The 13,526-nt window shown below is 42.0% G+C and overlaps 1 protein-coding gene across 4 annotated transcripts in view; it reads right to left on the bottom strand.

Annotated features, from left to right (window-relative positions):
- Positions 1-13,526, bottom strand: part of ubr4 (ubiquitin protein ligase E3 component n-recognin 4) — a 67,041-nt gene that overhangs the window by 15,778 nt on the left and 37,737 nt on the right. For 3 of the 4 annotated variants that reach the window (XM_071543262.1, XM_071543263.1, XM_071543264.1), the window contains exons 51-75: positions 12,913-13,087; positions 12,450-12,581; positions 12,118-12,239; positions 11,372-11,483; positions 10,964-11,094; positions 10,340-10,517; positions 9,707-9,811; positions 9,001-9,138; positions 8,571-8,739; positions 8,063-8,267; positions 7,851-7,964; positions 7,168-7,377; positions 6,780-6,929; positions 6,252-6,479; positions 5,899-5,977; positions 5,475-5,711; positions 4,462-4,630; positions 4,039-4,183; positions 3,789-3,874; positions 3,600-3,687; positions 2,899-3,092; positions 2,105-2,344; positions 1,410-1,548; positions 1,014-1,196; positions 355-483 (exon numbers count right to left, since the gene is read on the bottom strand). In XM_071543262.1, the coding sequence (XP_071399363.1) occupies positions 355-483; positions 1,014-1,196; positions 1,410-1,548; positions 2,105-2,344; positions 2,899-3,092; positions 3,600-3,687; positions 3,789-3,874; positions 4,039-4,183; positions 4,462-4,630; positions 5,475-5,711; positions 5,899-5,977; positions 6,252-6,479; positions 6,780-6,929; positions 7,168-7,377; positions 7,851-7,964; positions 8,063-8,267; positions 8,571-8,739; positions 9,001-9,138; positions 9,707-9,811; positions 10,340-10,517; positions 10,964-11,094; positions 11,372-11,483; positions 12,118-12,239; positions 12,450-12,581; positions 12,913-13,087 (3,858 nt within the window). The remainder of the gene's footprint in view (positions 1-354; positions 484-1,013; positions 1,197-1,409; positions 1,549-2,104; positions 2,345-2,898; positions 3,093-3,599; positions 3,688-3,788; positions 3,875-4,038; positions 4,184-4,461; positions 4,631-5,474; positions 5,712-5,898; positions 5,978-6,251; positions 6,480-6,779; positions 6,930-7,167; positions 7,378-7,850; positions 7,965-8,062; positions 8,268-8,570; positions 8,740-9,000; positions 9,139-9,706; positions 9,812-10,339; positions 10,518-10,963; positions 11,095-11,371; positions 11,484-12,117; positions 12,240-12,449; positions 12,582-12,912; positions 13,088-13,526) is intronic. The other variant, XM_071543265.1, reaches the window with a different exon arrangement.

The raw sequence follows: 13,526 nt of genomic DNA, 5'->3' as shown, positions 1-13,526 counted from the left end.
TGTAAGATAAAATAGCCAAAGAGAATGGTGAATTTTTTGATGTACCAGCTACTTTGGCCCATTATAAAGTTTTCTGCCCTGAATAAGTGGGGAGAAACCACCACTATTGGTAAAAATCAGAATAAGAAAAAACATTGCCATGCACAGAAGTTGCTAGGAATTTGTTACACACACACACACACACACACACACAATAGCGTAAATATAGACACAGAACCAGTAATAAGAACCATTATGCCCTCTATATATATCCACACCCACTGACTTAAGTTAGAGGATGACTCGGGAGGTGGGGAATCCTTTTTTTGGGAGATGATTTGGAAAACAAGGAGAAAAAAAAGATTTCTTTCTAACCTGTATAATCTTGGAGAGTTCGTCAAACGATGTCTTGCAGTCTCCGCTGTATTCCTGAGCCAGCTGCTGAATGTACCTGTTGACGTTGGCTGAGGATGTGCCGAGTCCCGCCCCCGCTCCACTGTCATCCTGGGGGCATCACAGGAAAAAAAAAAAAAGAGGAAATAATATCACAGGATGAGATTGTGGGAATCAGGTTAAGAATCTGAATTTCACAAGATACAGTTCCTTTTGCCATGTAGTATGCTAAATAAACATGACAAATGAACAACAAGACTAACTGATAAAATGACCAAGTGTCACACTCCAGGCAGTTCTGCTGCAGGGCCTCATGACAAAGGCATGACAGATATATATAGGCATTTGTTCTAAAAATAACATACCGATTAGTATAAAAAAGATGGCTTATGGTTACTTTTCAGATGTACTGCATATTTGCTGTAAACTCTGTGAAGAACTAATCTAAACAAAATCCCAGGTATATCTGTGATGTATCAGCAAATACATCAATTACATCTAATTTTCTTACAAGGGCTACATAATTAATCAAATTCAAAAACATGAAATTCAAATCCTGAATACAGTAACATCTATATTGGCAAAGGTGGTCTAGAGGTCCTAGATATTCGTGGTCTAGATATTCAAGGCTCATCTCTTACCCAATATCCAGTATGATGCCCAAAAATCATATGGGTCAGGCCCCTCTTGTCACTGACCTGAGGTTTCTCTGGTGCCGCCTCATTGACCTTAGACAGGAGGCTCTCCAGCTGGGGCCGGTGGCCCATCAGCTGGTGGTACACCCGGTCAGCTTTGTCTAACAGAGTGTTGATATTGGTCACTGCCTGCAAAACAACATGCACATCAAGTAAGAGAAGCACAAGATGGAGGGTTAAAATCATCCAATATTCACTGAGGGACAACTACTTTGTTTGTCTCCTTTTGAGCAAAAAAAGTGGGTCGGAATAAATTACATTTTGGAATCCCAAGATGCTATTTTGAATGGTGAATCCTTTCCTCTCAAATTTAATGTTTTTCTACTTCAAACAAGTGCTTACCTTTTTCCTGTCCTCCTCATTTTCGATGGGATCCACAGCGCAGCACGGTTTAGCATACAGCATGAAGTCAAACCGGGCATATTTGCAGAAACCACAGGCATTGCACAGGAAGGGGTCCTTTTCATCGTAGTTAATGGACCTAACAGAGGGGAGAGCCACCAGTTTGAAACAAAATCAACTTCCATGCTTCCAACTGTTTCACTGGCATGTTTGGCTCCAGGGCTCCTGCACATTTTCCATTTTAACAAGCTATACTTTTTCCAGGCCTTAAGTTCTTGACTGGATGAATGTCACCAAGGCCATTTCACTCTCTAGCTGAAGACTGACAATGATGATGACAATATTTTTGTCAAAATCGACCAACATTCTTGGTAAAGTTGGTAAATACGCTGCCTAACCATGGATGTAGAGGCTGACTGGCTGCACAGCATCAGTGTCGACTGAAGTAACGTCAGAGTAATGCCAGATACTTCAGTCACTAGTGACTGGTTAGGGGAAAATCAATCCACACAGAAAACAGCTAACTAGGAGGCAATCTCAGGCTGAATAATGGAGTGGTAACAAGTGGCCATTCAGTCTGAATATCAGGCTATACTTTGAGACTTTTTATTCAGTTCCAACCTGGAAACTACTAAATTCATTCTCCATACTTTTCCCAAATGTCCCAGACCTGAATGGGGAACCCCGCTGCTCACCTGCACTTGTGGCACTGGTAGACGTTCTCCCCACAGTTGCCACACACCCCGGGGTTGGCCGGCACAGAGGCGCTGCAGCGTGGACACTGCAGAGTCTCGGTGGACGCCTGGTAGTTCTCGTAGAAATCGGAGAACTCTATCATCAGGTTGGACGCGACGATGGGTAAGGGGAGGTCGATCTTCACCTCTGTTTGTCCTGGGGTCAGCTGAACTTTCTTGGCTTTGTGCCAACGAGCAGGCCTGGGGACAGACAGGGCAAAAGAGTTTTAGCTTTATACATCCTAATATAATCTTTTATACAATAATCTACATATATATTCAATGTTTTATGTTGTGAGGTTTTGTTTCCTCTGTGCCAAGTGACCAATTTGTAATTAAGTTCCAACATGACTTCTCAATATTTCCTGCAATATTGTCACCAAAAATGCCCATACATAGATTGAACTTGGCAATTAAAGTGATTCTGATATGCTTCAGATATTAGCTGAGTGGGAATTTTTTTTTTTTACCCAAGCATTCAAACATATTTTATATCTTAACAGTCTAGTATATTAACCATGAAGTCGAAATATATGTTTAGTGATGGAGGAAAAAAGAGGAGGAAAGAGCAAAACGTTTAGTATTAGTATAAGTGATTTAAATGGAAAGTGTCAGAGTTAACTTTTATATTTTATGTTTCATGTTACTATGAGAGAGGGAGTGCAAGAGAGAGAGATGGAGAAAGACAGGACAGAGGATAGGGAAACAGAAAAATAAAGATAGTGAGCGAAACAGTCAGATCATATGAAACTCACTTATTCTTCAGCTCCACGATGGCCTGTACAGTCCTGTTGTTGTAGTAGAGGTTGATGGTGCGGACCATTTTGGTGCGTTTCAGGTCACCAATTTTCACTGTGACTTTGCTGATGGTATGGCTGCCAATGAGCTTGACAACCTGCTGTGTGGTGGTGTAGCGGGTGTCCACTTTGATAGATGACAGTTTGATGTTCTGGAGGGACAAAAGAAGACAGATTATATATGGAAAACAATGTTGGACTGTATGAACCAAATCATCTCATTCAGTCAAACAACACAAATTAGGTGCCAACATGGCAACAACACCTGATTTACCATAGATAATGATGTAAGGATTGAATACACAATCCCACACTGTGGCCTGTACACACTCAACAAATTTTGAGAAGCATTTTGTACCCTTGTAATAACCATATAATAACCAAATTCACACTTCCAGGGATGGCACAAACATTTAACTTTGAACCACCAAGATAGGGCTGGGAATTGAGAATGTGCTCCAAATTGGAAATTCAGTCAGGTGGAAAAAAAAAATCTTCAGTTGTGCTCAATTAATGGCTGCGAACCCCTTAACCAAAAAAAAAGCCATTTAAATCTACAAATGTGTAAAAATATATTAGCTTGACTTTTTGTATACTTTATGCGACAAGGAGTAGGAACCAGACATGGTTTCTATACAAAGAGGTTGGATGGTACATACTGAGAAGGGAACTTCTGGGTTGTTGCACACCAAGCAGGGATCACTCTCCAGGTAGAAGCCATCAAACTCCACCAAGCCTGACAGAGTGCTGCAAGAGAAGACACAGGTGAGTACAGGTTTCAGCAGCTGATATCCGCTACTTTAAATTTCATTCTCCTTGCTACTGATAGCATATCTGTGTAGACATACTTGTAGATGTTGGAGTTCGGATGGTTGGTTAGGATATGGTTCTGTGTCCTCAGGATTTCCACAGCCTTCTGGGAATACTCCTTCAACTGGAAGAGAAAAGGGAACAATTAAAAGAATTTCAAGAGACACTTTCCAACGTTATAGCTAACTTTGTGTTCTCATAACATCAGATCTTTTTGATTAGATCGCAACATAATTATCAAGTTGAAATGACAAATAGAACCGTATCCTATGTGGAATTCAAACAAACCTTTTTCTCTGTCTGAGGGGTCTTGAGGGAGAAGTATCCAAGCAGGTCGACAAACTGGGCGGCTTTGCGGCCGTAAGCAGGGAGCTCAGGCCAGATGGCCCAAGTCAGTTCCAGCAGCAGCTCCTGCTGAGATTTACTGGAGTTCCTACAGAGGGAGAGCCAGAAGTCAACCACAAGGCCCAGTTATGATTTAAACTTTCCTTCATTTCACTGTGTGCTTCTGTGTTCATATGCACTATGGTTAAACTAGTCTGTGTGTGTGAGAGAGAGCAAAGTTAGAGGCTGCATTATGGACTATGGATAAACTGGGCTCTGAGTGTGCGTGTGACACAATGAGAGTACAAGAAAGAAAGAGTGAGACTGACTTATGGTCTATGGATAAACTAAGCTGTCTGTGTGTGTGTATATTTGTATAAACCGTACCTATAGATATGCAGTGCCAAGCAGTGGGCTTGCCAGCGCACGGCAGATGAGTTTGACTCCAGCAGGAAGCAGCGCAGGAACTGGATGAGTGTCTCCTTGTCTGCAAACTTGTTCAGCTGGCTGACCAGAGCCATACACAGCTGGTCCTCCTGGCTGCCAACTCCATCGCCTGTGGCCAGTCCCCAAAGACACAACACAGTCAGGACACTGGCTTCATCTAAACAACGCTTAGTGAATACATTAAAACAGCACTCACTGTATACACCATTGTGTGTTCATTATAGCATTTTTTTCAATTTAAGGAATTTCTGTTTTATTAGATAGAGAGACAGAAAAAAATGGGAGAAACAGAGAGGAGATAACATGCAAGAAATTAACTTCTCTCCACCGGCCACAGTGGCTCGTGGTCCTGCTTCACCAGCTATTTTCACTGTTTTGTCAGACAAGTAGATCTGAACTCCAAACAATATTGCCAGTGAACTATCAAAGTGCTGGTGAACTAAACAAACTTACCAACCACAGTCAAGATTTATCAGTATTTGGTTGGTAGCAGGTGTTGCTTTCTCACTCTGACGTGACAGAAGTCTAGAAATTGATTTGAGCCCAGGATGTTGCGAATACTGCACAGATATGTGCCTTAATGAGCCAGCCGGATGTACCAATGTTACTATGTGGGCTTCTATCTGACACTACTGAGCCAAGGCCAATTTTCTACTGACATGTTAATGACCAATAAAGCTTTTTGAGGCCAGCTTAAAATAATCACGTACTCTGGTATGTACAGAAAATAATAAATATGGATGTCCTGACTCAGCAGCTGAGGTAAATACAATGTAATCTCAAACTCCTGAGTACATATCTGACAGTGGCCTTTTGTCGCATATTATCTCACTCTCTCAAACCTTTCCTTTCATTCTCCAATGTGTGCTGTCTAAACAAGCAGAACTGCCCGATTAAAATATCTTAAAGCAAAATGTGCTTGAGGATGACAAATATCTGTGTTGCCGCCTCACCCTCCTTGTCTTTCTCCTTGTCTTCTTTCTTGCTCTTCTTACTAGAGGACTTGCTTTGAGAGGACTGGGAAGCTCCTGCCTGTCCGGCATTGCTGCCTCCTCCTGAGGATGAGGAAGAGGAGGAGGAGCTGGCCAGCACCTTACTGCCACACAGGGCACAGGAGAGCAGTTGCAAAAGTACTGGGGAAACACCTTCGTCCACTAGGAAGCTGACCTGGAGCAGGAAGTACAACACAGCTGGAGAGAGGAGAGCGCAGGAGACAAGAAGAGAGAAGAAGAGGAGGAGAATGAACAGAGGGAGAGAGAAGGGACAGGTCACAAACACAAACCATGTAAACACTATAAATCTATGTAAAGCCTTAAAACTGGAATTTGTTTTCACTTACAACAATATTGCACAGATATAATTTCTGAAGCAACTTACAGTCATCCTTCATACAGAACTTCTGCCAGTTGATGGTCCTCTGAGTGGCAATTTCAGCACAAGCTTTCAAGTGTTCCATCTGCACCAAGAGCAGAGGAGCAAGTTAAATACAAGCATATGAAGTAACTTAAAGTTTAAACTTAAAGACACACACACTCACACACTGTAGATGTTAATCATCCTACAAATAAGAATACCATTCAGTATTACAATAATTTTTCTTTCCACATAGGAAAAACGTGGAAATTGGGGGGAAATTTGATAATTCCAGCAGCAAACAGTAATAGAATACAGTAAAGAAAAACAGAATAAAAACAGCAAAAAAACAACAGGACACAAACAACAACACTCACCAGACTGATGAGGGTGTCATATTGCAGGGCGGAGCCAGACGTGGCCGTGACCACACCGGCCCGGAGGAAGATGCCTTGCTCCTCCAGGAGCTTCTTGATGCCGCGCACGTGGGAGTCCAGCGTGTGCAGATCCCGCAGCTGGCGATACTTCTCCTTCGAACCGCAGATGAACAGCAGCAGCTTGCGGACTTGCCTCCTGACAAATGGCGTCTGTTGGATCATCAGATACTGTGGGAGAAAAAGAGGGAGAGAATTGAGGGGTTGATTTTATGTTGTTTGTCAAAGTTTGCAAAGAAAACATTAATTGATACACTCAAAAAGGACTATGCAGAACCTTTAGAGGCTCTGCAGACTGATTACAACCATAGATGAACTGCAGTTACTTAAGTTACTTAAAAAATCCCCCCCAAAAAAATGTCATAACACATTCATAAACCCTGACTGTATTTCCATATGGGGGTTGTTAAAAGAAACTTTTAGGGATATGTTTAAAGCATGGTGCTAAATTTAGTAAAGTGATTGAATTACTTCAGACAGGAAGTAGAACCAGGAATGGTCAAAGACTGGAGGTGGGATGCGGGGGTTGGTGTCGGCAATCTTCTTGATCTGATATGGCAGCCGGAGCACCATTTCAGTCAACAGCTGGGAGTAGGCCTCAAACACATCAGCAGCGTGGCCCTGAGAGGGGAGCAGCACAGTCACTTTAAATCAGCAGTTGGAATAGAAAACACAATACAATATAGCAAAGATTAAGAAACTGATCCTCTTGGAATATATTCTATTTTTGTGTCTTTCCCAATTCTGCCAATTTTTAATAAAAGTTTTAAGTTCATTTATATTTGAACTGATCTGAACTGAACTGAACTGCAAAAAAAGAGCTGTCAGAGAGAGAGAGATGTCTTCTATTATCTGATACCTTGACGTATTGGCGTAGGAAGAAAGGGCTCATGTCCGGGGGAGAGGAGGCCGTGTGCGGGCGGAGGAGCTGGCTGGTGGCAACAGGCTCTTCTTCACCCTGCTGGCTCTTCCAGAACTCCAGGAGGGACTTGAGCACATGGAGGCAGTAGTCGATAGCACCCAGGCTGAGCAGGGCGGTCGCCGTGGCGTTGGAGATCAGAGAGGATGACTGGGAGAGAGAAAAGAAGAACATCTGTGACTTATGGAGGAGTCCCAAATTCAGTGGTGCAAAAACACAAAGTACAAGTATGTCTACTTAAATTTGAATACCCATGAAATGTTCTATTACTGACACTGATCACCTTTGTTAATCTGCACAAAAAAGTAATCTTGTTAGACAAAATACTATATTTTAATAATATAATCTGATCAAAACGCATTCTCCCATTTCTTTTTTAAATAAATTCAAACCATAAATGTCATTACAGCATAATTATATAGCAATGTACTAGTTTCTGCTTTCTGTGGCCTTCACCAATACCTAGAGTGTGTACTTCAGCCTGGTATTGGGCTGATACCAGTAACAGTTCTCTGTTCCATTAGGTATTTTGACAGATTCTGTTAAAATCAGTCAGTCTTTGAATGCCCAAAGCACATCAAACCTAAGCATTGCCACATTGCATGGGAAATGAGAGGACTTACCTCAGAGGAGGATTTGGAACCAGATTTGGTGCGAGACATGAAGACGCTGAGCAGTCTCATGATGACCAGGTGTACTTCATTGATGGAGCTGCGCTCATTCTTCTTGGAGACGTCCTGTAAGGAGGATGAGGCGGAGCAAATATAACGATGACACATCAAGCCTGGCTAATCACAGTCTAGTTAATTCTAGTCTAGTCAGTGGATGTGGTTACCTTTTTGTGCATGCCTAGTTCAGCGATGAGCTGTGCAAGCAGATCATCCAAGGCACCTTTATCCTTGTCGTCCTCACCGTCCAGGTCGGAGGTCAGCATGAGGATAACCTGCATGTAGGGGATGGCGTGGACTCCTCCTACGTTGTGGAGCTGAGGCAGGTGCTGCAGCAAGCGCTCCAGCAGCATAAGACGAACCATGTGCAGCCTGACGAGAAACACCAAATTAATAAAAGTTGACAACATTTTTTCTTTACTGAGCTGACCTTAGTGTGCTCTGGTAGTTTATTTATTGTGATAATCTACTGATGTTGGAATGGAAATGACTTCTTCCACTTGCTTCCCTTCTCCAGGGTCAGCTACAGCTGGTGGGGATTCAGTGTCTTGATGAAGGGCTTCACTTCAGTAGGGCAGATGCTAGTTGTCAAGGGGGCAATTCAGGCCTTCCAAGCGAAGGACAGTCTCCCTACTTTCTATGCCAAACTGCTGCCTCTCATTTGGTAATACTGACCTGTTGCTAGTGTGGATGTCTCCCTCGGTCTCTCCTTCTCCCTCTGAGCCTTCGCCTTCCTGCTGGGCTGTGGTGGTGCTGATGGCCCCGGTGCTGGAGCTCACGCTGCCTGGACCAGCAGGGTGGCCCTCCACTGTTGTGTCCCCATATGCACTGCTGCGGCCCGACACTGTACACACACACACACACACACGCGCAGGAGCAAATTGGAAACTCATTAAGATAAGTGAAAAAATTAAATATATCTGCTTTTGCTCAGTTAAAATGATAACAATTTTAGAGAATGGCTCCTCCATATTTTATAGAAATGAACTTCAGGAAATTTGTTATTTCAAGGATAGATACTGTATATCAAATTTTGGATATGAAAAAAAAAAGTTTATTAGCTATTAGTTGGTTCTGTTCAGGATCGATATATTTGATCACCCACCGCTGTGCTCCCCTGCGACAGAGTCGATGGCAGAGCCTCCGCTCTCGGAGCCCACGCTGCCTCCATGCTCGGCTGGAGATGTCCGCAGCGTGGAGCCGTCAGTGGCTGCTGTGCTGCCCTCGTCATCTGACGCCGGGGCTGAAATCATAGCAATAGCTGTAACAGTAAATACACCGCAGTCATCTGGCCAGGATACATGAAGATTCATTTATACCAACAACTTATAAACCATCACACATGCAATACAATCAAGACATTCTTCAACCTGCTGTTAATGGTCGCTTTTTTCCTGTGGCCCTATGATGGGTATTACTATATAAAATTAAAGGTGTACTTTGAAATTAACTGCCTAGCTTGCAGCTACTTGTACAATGTTATAAACTAAAATGTGACAAATGTCAAATGTCTGGTGAAGAAAGAAAAAATCAAAATATCAGAAGGGGTGATGATAATGTTTGAGCCTCAAGGTGGGAAATTATCATCACCAGACAAAAGCTGGTAGATTTTGGCTGCCAAGTTTGTCTATCCTACCAAACACTGGAAGGTAGCCAACCACCATTCAGAGGTCACATTTCATTTTAAAACTGTAGCTTGCAGAAAAATATTTTAAGTGACAAGTCACTTAAAATAGTCACAAGTCACAAGACACTGTGACCTGTAGACAAAAACACATTCTCACACATTCTGACGGAGGTGGTCTTATTACCTGATGCTGTGGTGTCCGAGAGGGTGCCAGCATCCAGTGAGGAAGAGCTTGGAGCCTGGCCAGACAGGCCGAGGCTCTGGAGGCCGAGGGCACTGCTGCTACTGCCTGAAACCATCAAAGATATATACACTAAGTTAGAGCACAGACTCAAAAAACTGATCTCCTAATTGATGTTTAACCTGATAAAGATGGGGCCAACCATTTAGAGGTGTACTTTAACCAAACAGGAACATTCTGACTACAGGCCAATAAAGTGAGCTAGAAACATTTCACATCTGTCTACCCCGTGTCCAAAAACTGATTTTTGGCATAAAAGCTTGTTGATCAAGTACTGTTGTGTGCCCAGTATTAATGTAGTTCTGTAGATTGCTAATTGTGTAGTTTCAAAGCATGCTAACACTTTAGCACACTGGTGGTTAAAGGGACAGTATGAGTTAGTTTAGTTTTCTTCTCCTGAACTAAATAAACACCAGAGACACACAGGTGAAACTACTACAAATCTCCCCGTTGCATATTAGGTTGATTAAAGTGTTTATTTGCCAAAACATTCACCCACTATGTGATGGGGACTCCCAGCCAGGCACAGTTACCACTGACTGTTTTTTTTTTTTTTTTTTTTTTTTTGCTGCTGACCTTGTTGATCCTGCTGCAGGCTGAGAGCGATGGCCAGCTCCACCATGGTCTCATCATCTGCATCTGGAGGGATGTCCAGCATGGGGGGGAAACCCTCGGCTCCAGCCAGCAGAGCCTCCAGGGGAGACGGGTTTCCGTTGTTCACGTTCTCTGCTGTCTCTAGCACCATGGACTCCGACTGAGGAGACAGACACACAAAGGCGTGTTATGCAGAAAACACGAGAAAAAAAACAGTGTATAAGGCGAGATTTATATTTGACCATAAAGTAATTTGGTAGGGGGAGAGGAACAAGGTCCACTATCTATAACTGCTCATGCCATTTTTCTTCATAGGGTGAATAAAAAACAAAAACATACCAAAGATTCATGGCTATATTAGTTTATTTTCCATATTTCTCTTAATTTTAAGATATCATATTTAGGTCTAATTATTTTTCATTTTGATCTTCAGTAGTTGTTATGCCACTATCCCTCAGTACACACCATAAAACCGTACCGTAACCATAAAACTGAAAAATCTCAATTTATTTTCCTTTTTACAAAACAAGACATTCTGGAGTATATCTGCAGCCCTCTGTTCGGGTCACTGCCAGTAAACGTTTAGAATTGCCCGTCTTTGCTCACCACCATCTCAAAGTCGCCGTGGTCCACTTCATTCTGCTCCTGACTCTCCTGTCTTCCCTCTTCTCCTCCGGTCAGCACTGACGACTGCATTTTGTCATCAGCATCGTCGTCGTCATCGTCGTCTTTGTCTCCTGAAAAAAGAAAGTGGACAAACATGTCTTTAAGGACTGAAGCCACTCTTGGACACAAGAACATGAACACATGTTTAAGTTTTAATAGTCAAAATACATTTTACTAACATAGTCGTATGACACATAGTCACATGTGTATTGGGACAGAACAACAAGTATTAGTCTTGAATTTTTATGGAAACCCCCAAATTTTAATGACTGAAAATAATCCAATTAATTTCCCCACACTATCCCAGACAGGAGTATGAACTCCGTATAAAGCCTGTGCACTTCTTACCCATGGGTGTGTTGGAGCGTGGTGGAGATGGAAGGGTCACATGACGGCGTTTGTTTCTTGGTCGCAGCACTCTGATCAGTGCCTGCTTACAGGCAAAGCTCACAGACGTATCCTGGAATCGGTTCAAACAGAGCATGTTTTATTACCTGACTACAGACAGTCCCTGTTCCTCAGAAACATCAGTGAAGTAAATACCAATCATTCCTGCCCTATTGGTAACATTAAACAATCGGTACTTTTAAATGCAGCATTCCATTTAATAGCTTATATCGTAGTTAAGAGATCTTATTTGGGATAAGCTTAGTATAAGATATACAACTGTAGATAAGTCCAAGTTTATATGCATCTTCATATCCTTGTCATATATAGTCCTGCATACATTAACTGAATATTTAGAATACTACAATGAAAACAGTGAACAGCAGTGACTGCTTATTGTGTGTTTTAAAAATGTCAAAGGTCAGGACTAGGTTTAATATCAATAAGATTATACCCATAAATGCTATTATAATGATACACAGCCCACTTCGGTACAAGCAACACTTTTCACAGGAAAGGAGATAAACCTTGAAGCCATTTATTTCACTTTCATAACTCACTAAAACACTCAAACCTTCCAAAGAATTCTGAAATAAGAATGTGCATGTAAAAACAGCACATGAACGTTTATGTCATGATTCACTGTCAACGTCTCCCATTCTTCCAATTCCAAGTGAATTATGCTAGTGATCAACAGAAATACTTACAGTGCACAGTAACATCTGCATGTAGATTTTGGAGGCTACGTTGATGTAGTCCAGTTCACATGTGCAGTATCCATGGATGATGTCCACCAAGGCATTTACTGTTGCTTCCACATGAGTTAGACCTTAGAAACAACAACAAAATTCACTCATTTGTAGTCCTTTTTCAATCAGGTGTATGGTACCAAAAACAAATTCCACATGTTTATACATAATGTGACAATTTCGCTGAGTAAACAACCATCAACCATTATGTTAGTACCTAGACATTTGTTATTATCAACCAATATGACAAGACAAGCTTTCAAGTTGTGTTCCTAAAGTTTTTTGCTTACCAGGCAGGCAAGCAGGAGCAAGGAAGGCGTTCTTTGGTTTGAGGGCATGAAGCTTCCAGAAGTTATTCACTAGCTGCATGATGAAATTGCAGCTCTCGCCATCCACATGCTTTTGCCCATCCTCTGTCATTTCTGGATAAAGACAAGATACATTACATAAACAAGTTCTCAAAAATAAAATTGTCACAAAAACTGGCAAAAAAATTGGGCTCATACAAATTACTGATTGCCTTCTAAAAATGGTAATCTGCAACATAGCCTCTGGAGTAATTCAAAGTACTTTTAGGTGACTTTGCCGCTAAAATCCATAGATAGTCATATTCAACCAACAATTTCCCAGAAGAGTTTAAGCATGCTTTACAAACAATAAGAGATGCTATGAACACCCATTATAGACCTTTTACATGTAACTGTTATTCCCCAGTTTTGATCACCATGCATCACCAGCAGAGCAGCTGCTTACCAGAGTCGTGGTGCGGTGGCTTGGTCTCTGTGAAGTGGACCAAGTTGTTGGGTCTCATAATGGCGATGGAGCGGGCGGTGATCACCAGCCTCTGGAAGACATCGGGGTCTAGCTCCCGCCCCTCACGGCTGCAGCTGTTCAGACACTGTACTGCATTACTCAGCAGGGATTGGTCCTGAGGAAAGGAAGTGGGCGGGGGCCACATTAGTGCTTTTTAATTGGCGTAGATGAGCCCCACATGAGCAAACATTCTGTTTATAATGTCATTATCCCCTTCCAAGGTTGTGGTTTCTGAATAAATTGTGTAATTTATATATTTAATGGATAAACTGTTGTCAAATTTGTACAATGAATAAGCACCGTTTGTTTTTGTTTCCTGCTGCTTACTAGCACACTGCTAGACTAATTCCCCTTGCGGCTAATTTTTTCTATTCTACCATGAACTTAGATTACTTCCTTTATACAGGGTTCATACTTTTGCACCCCTAAATTTTTTGACATTTTTGATTTTTCATTAATTGGTTTACACGTTTAACTCTACACCAATGAATAATATCACCTCTATTGACAGCCCGTATCTCTTACCTTTTTTACACAAACACCCAATCTCGGAA

This window comes from Centroberyx affinis, unplaced genomic scaffold (genome assembly GCF_046629955.1).
Source record: "Centroberyx affinis isolate AG114_WGS23_722 - 3 ecotype Tasmania unplaced genomic scaffold, CSIRO-AGI_Caff_v1 ptg004275l_1, whole genome shotgun sequence".
In the NCBI taxonomy this organism is placed as follows: Eukaryota; Metazoa; Chordata; class Actinopteri; order Beryciformes; family Berycidae; genus Centroberyx; species Centroberyx affinis.
The sequence above is the reverse complement of the archived record's forward strand: the minus strand, read 5'-3'. Positions and strand labels throughout refer to the sequence as shown.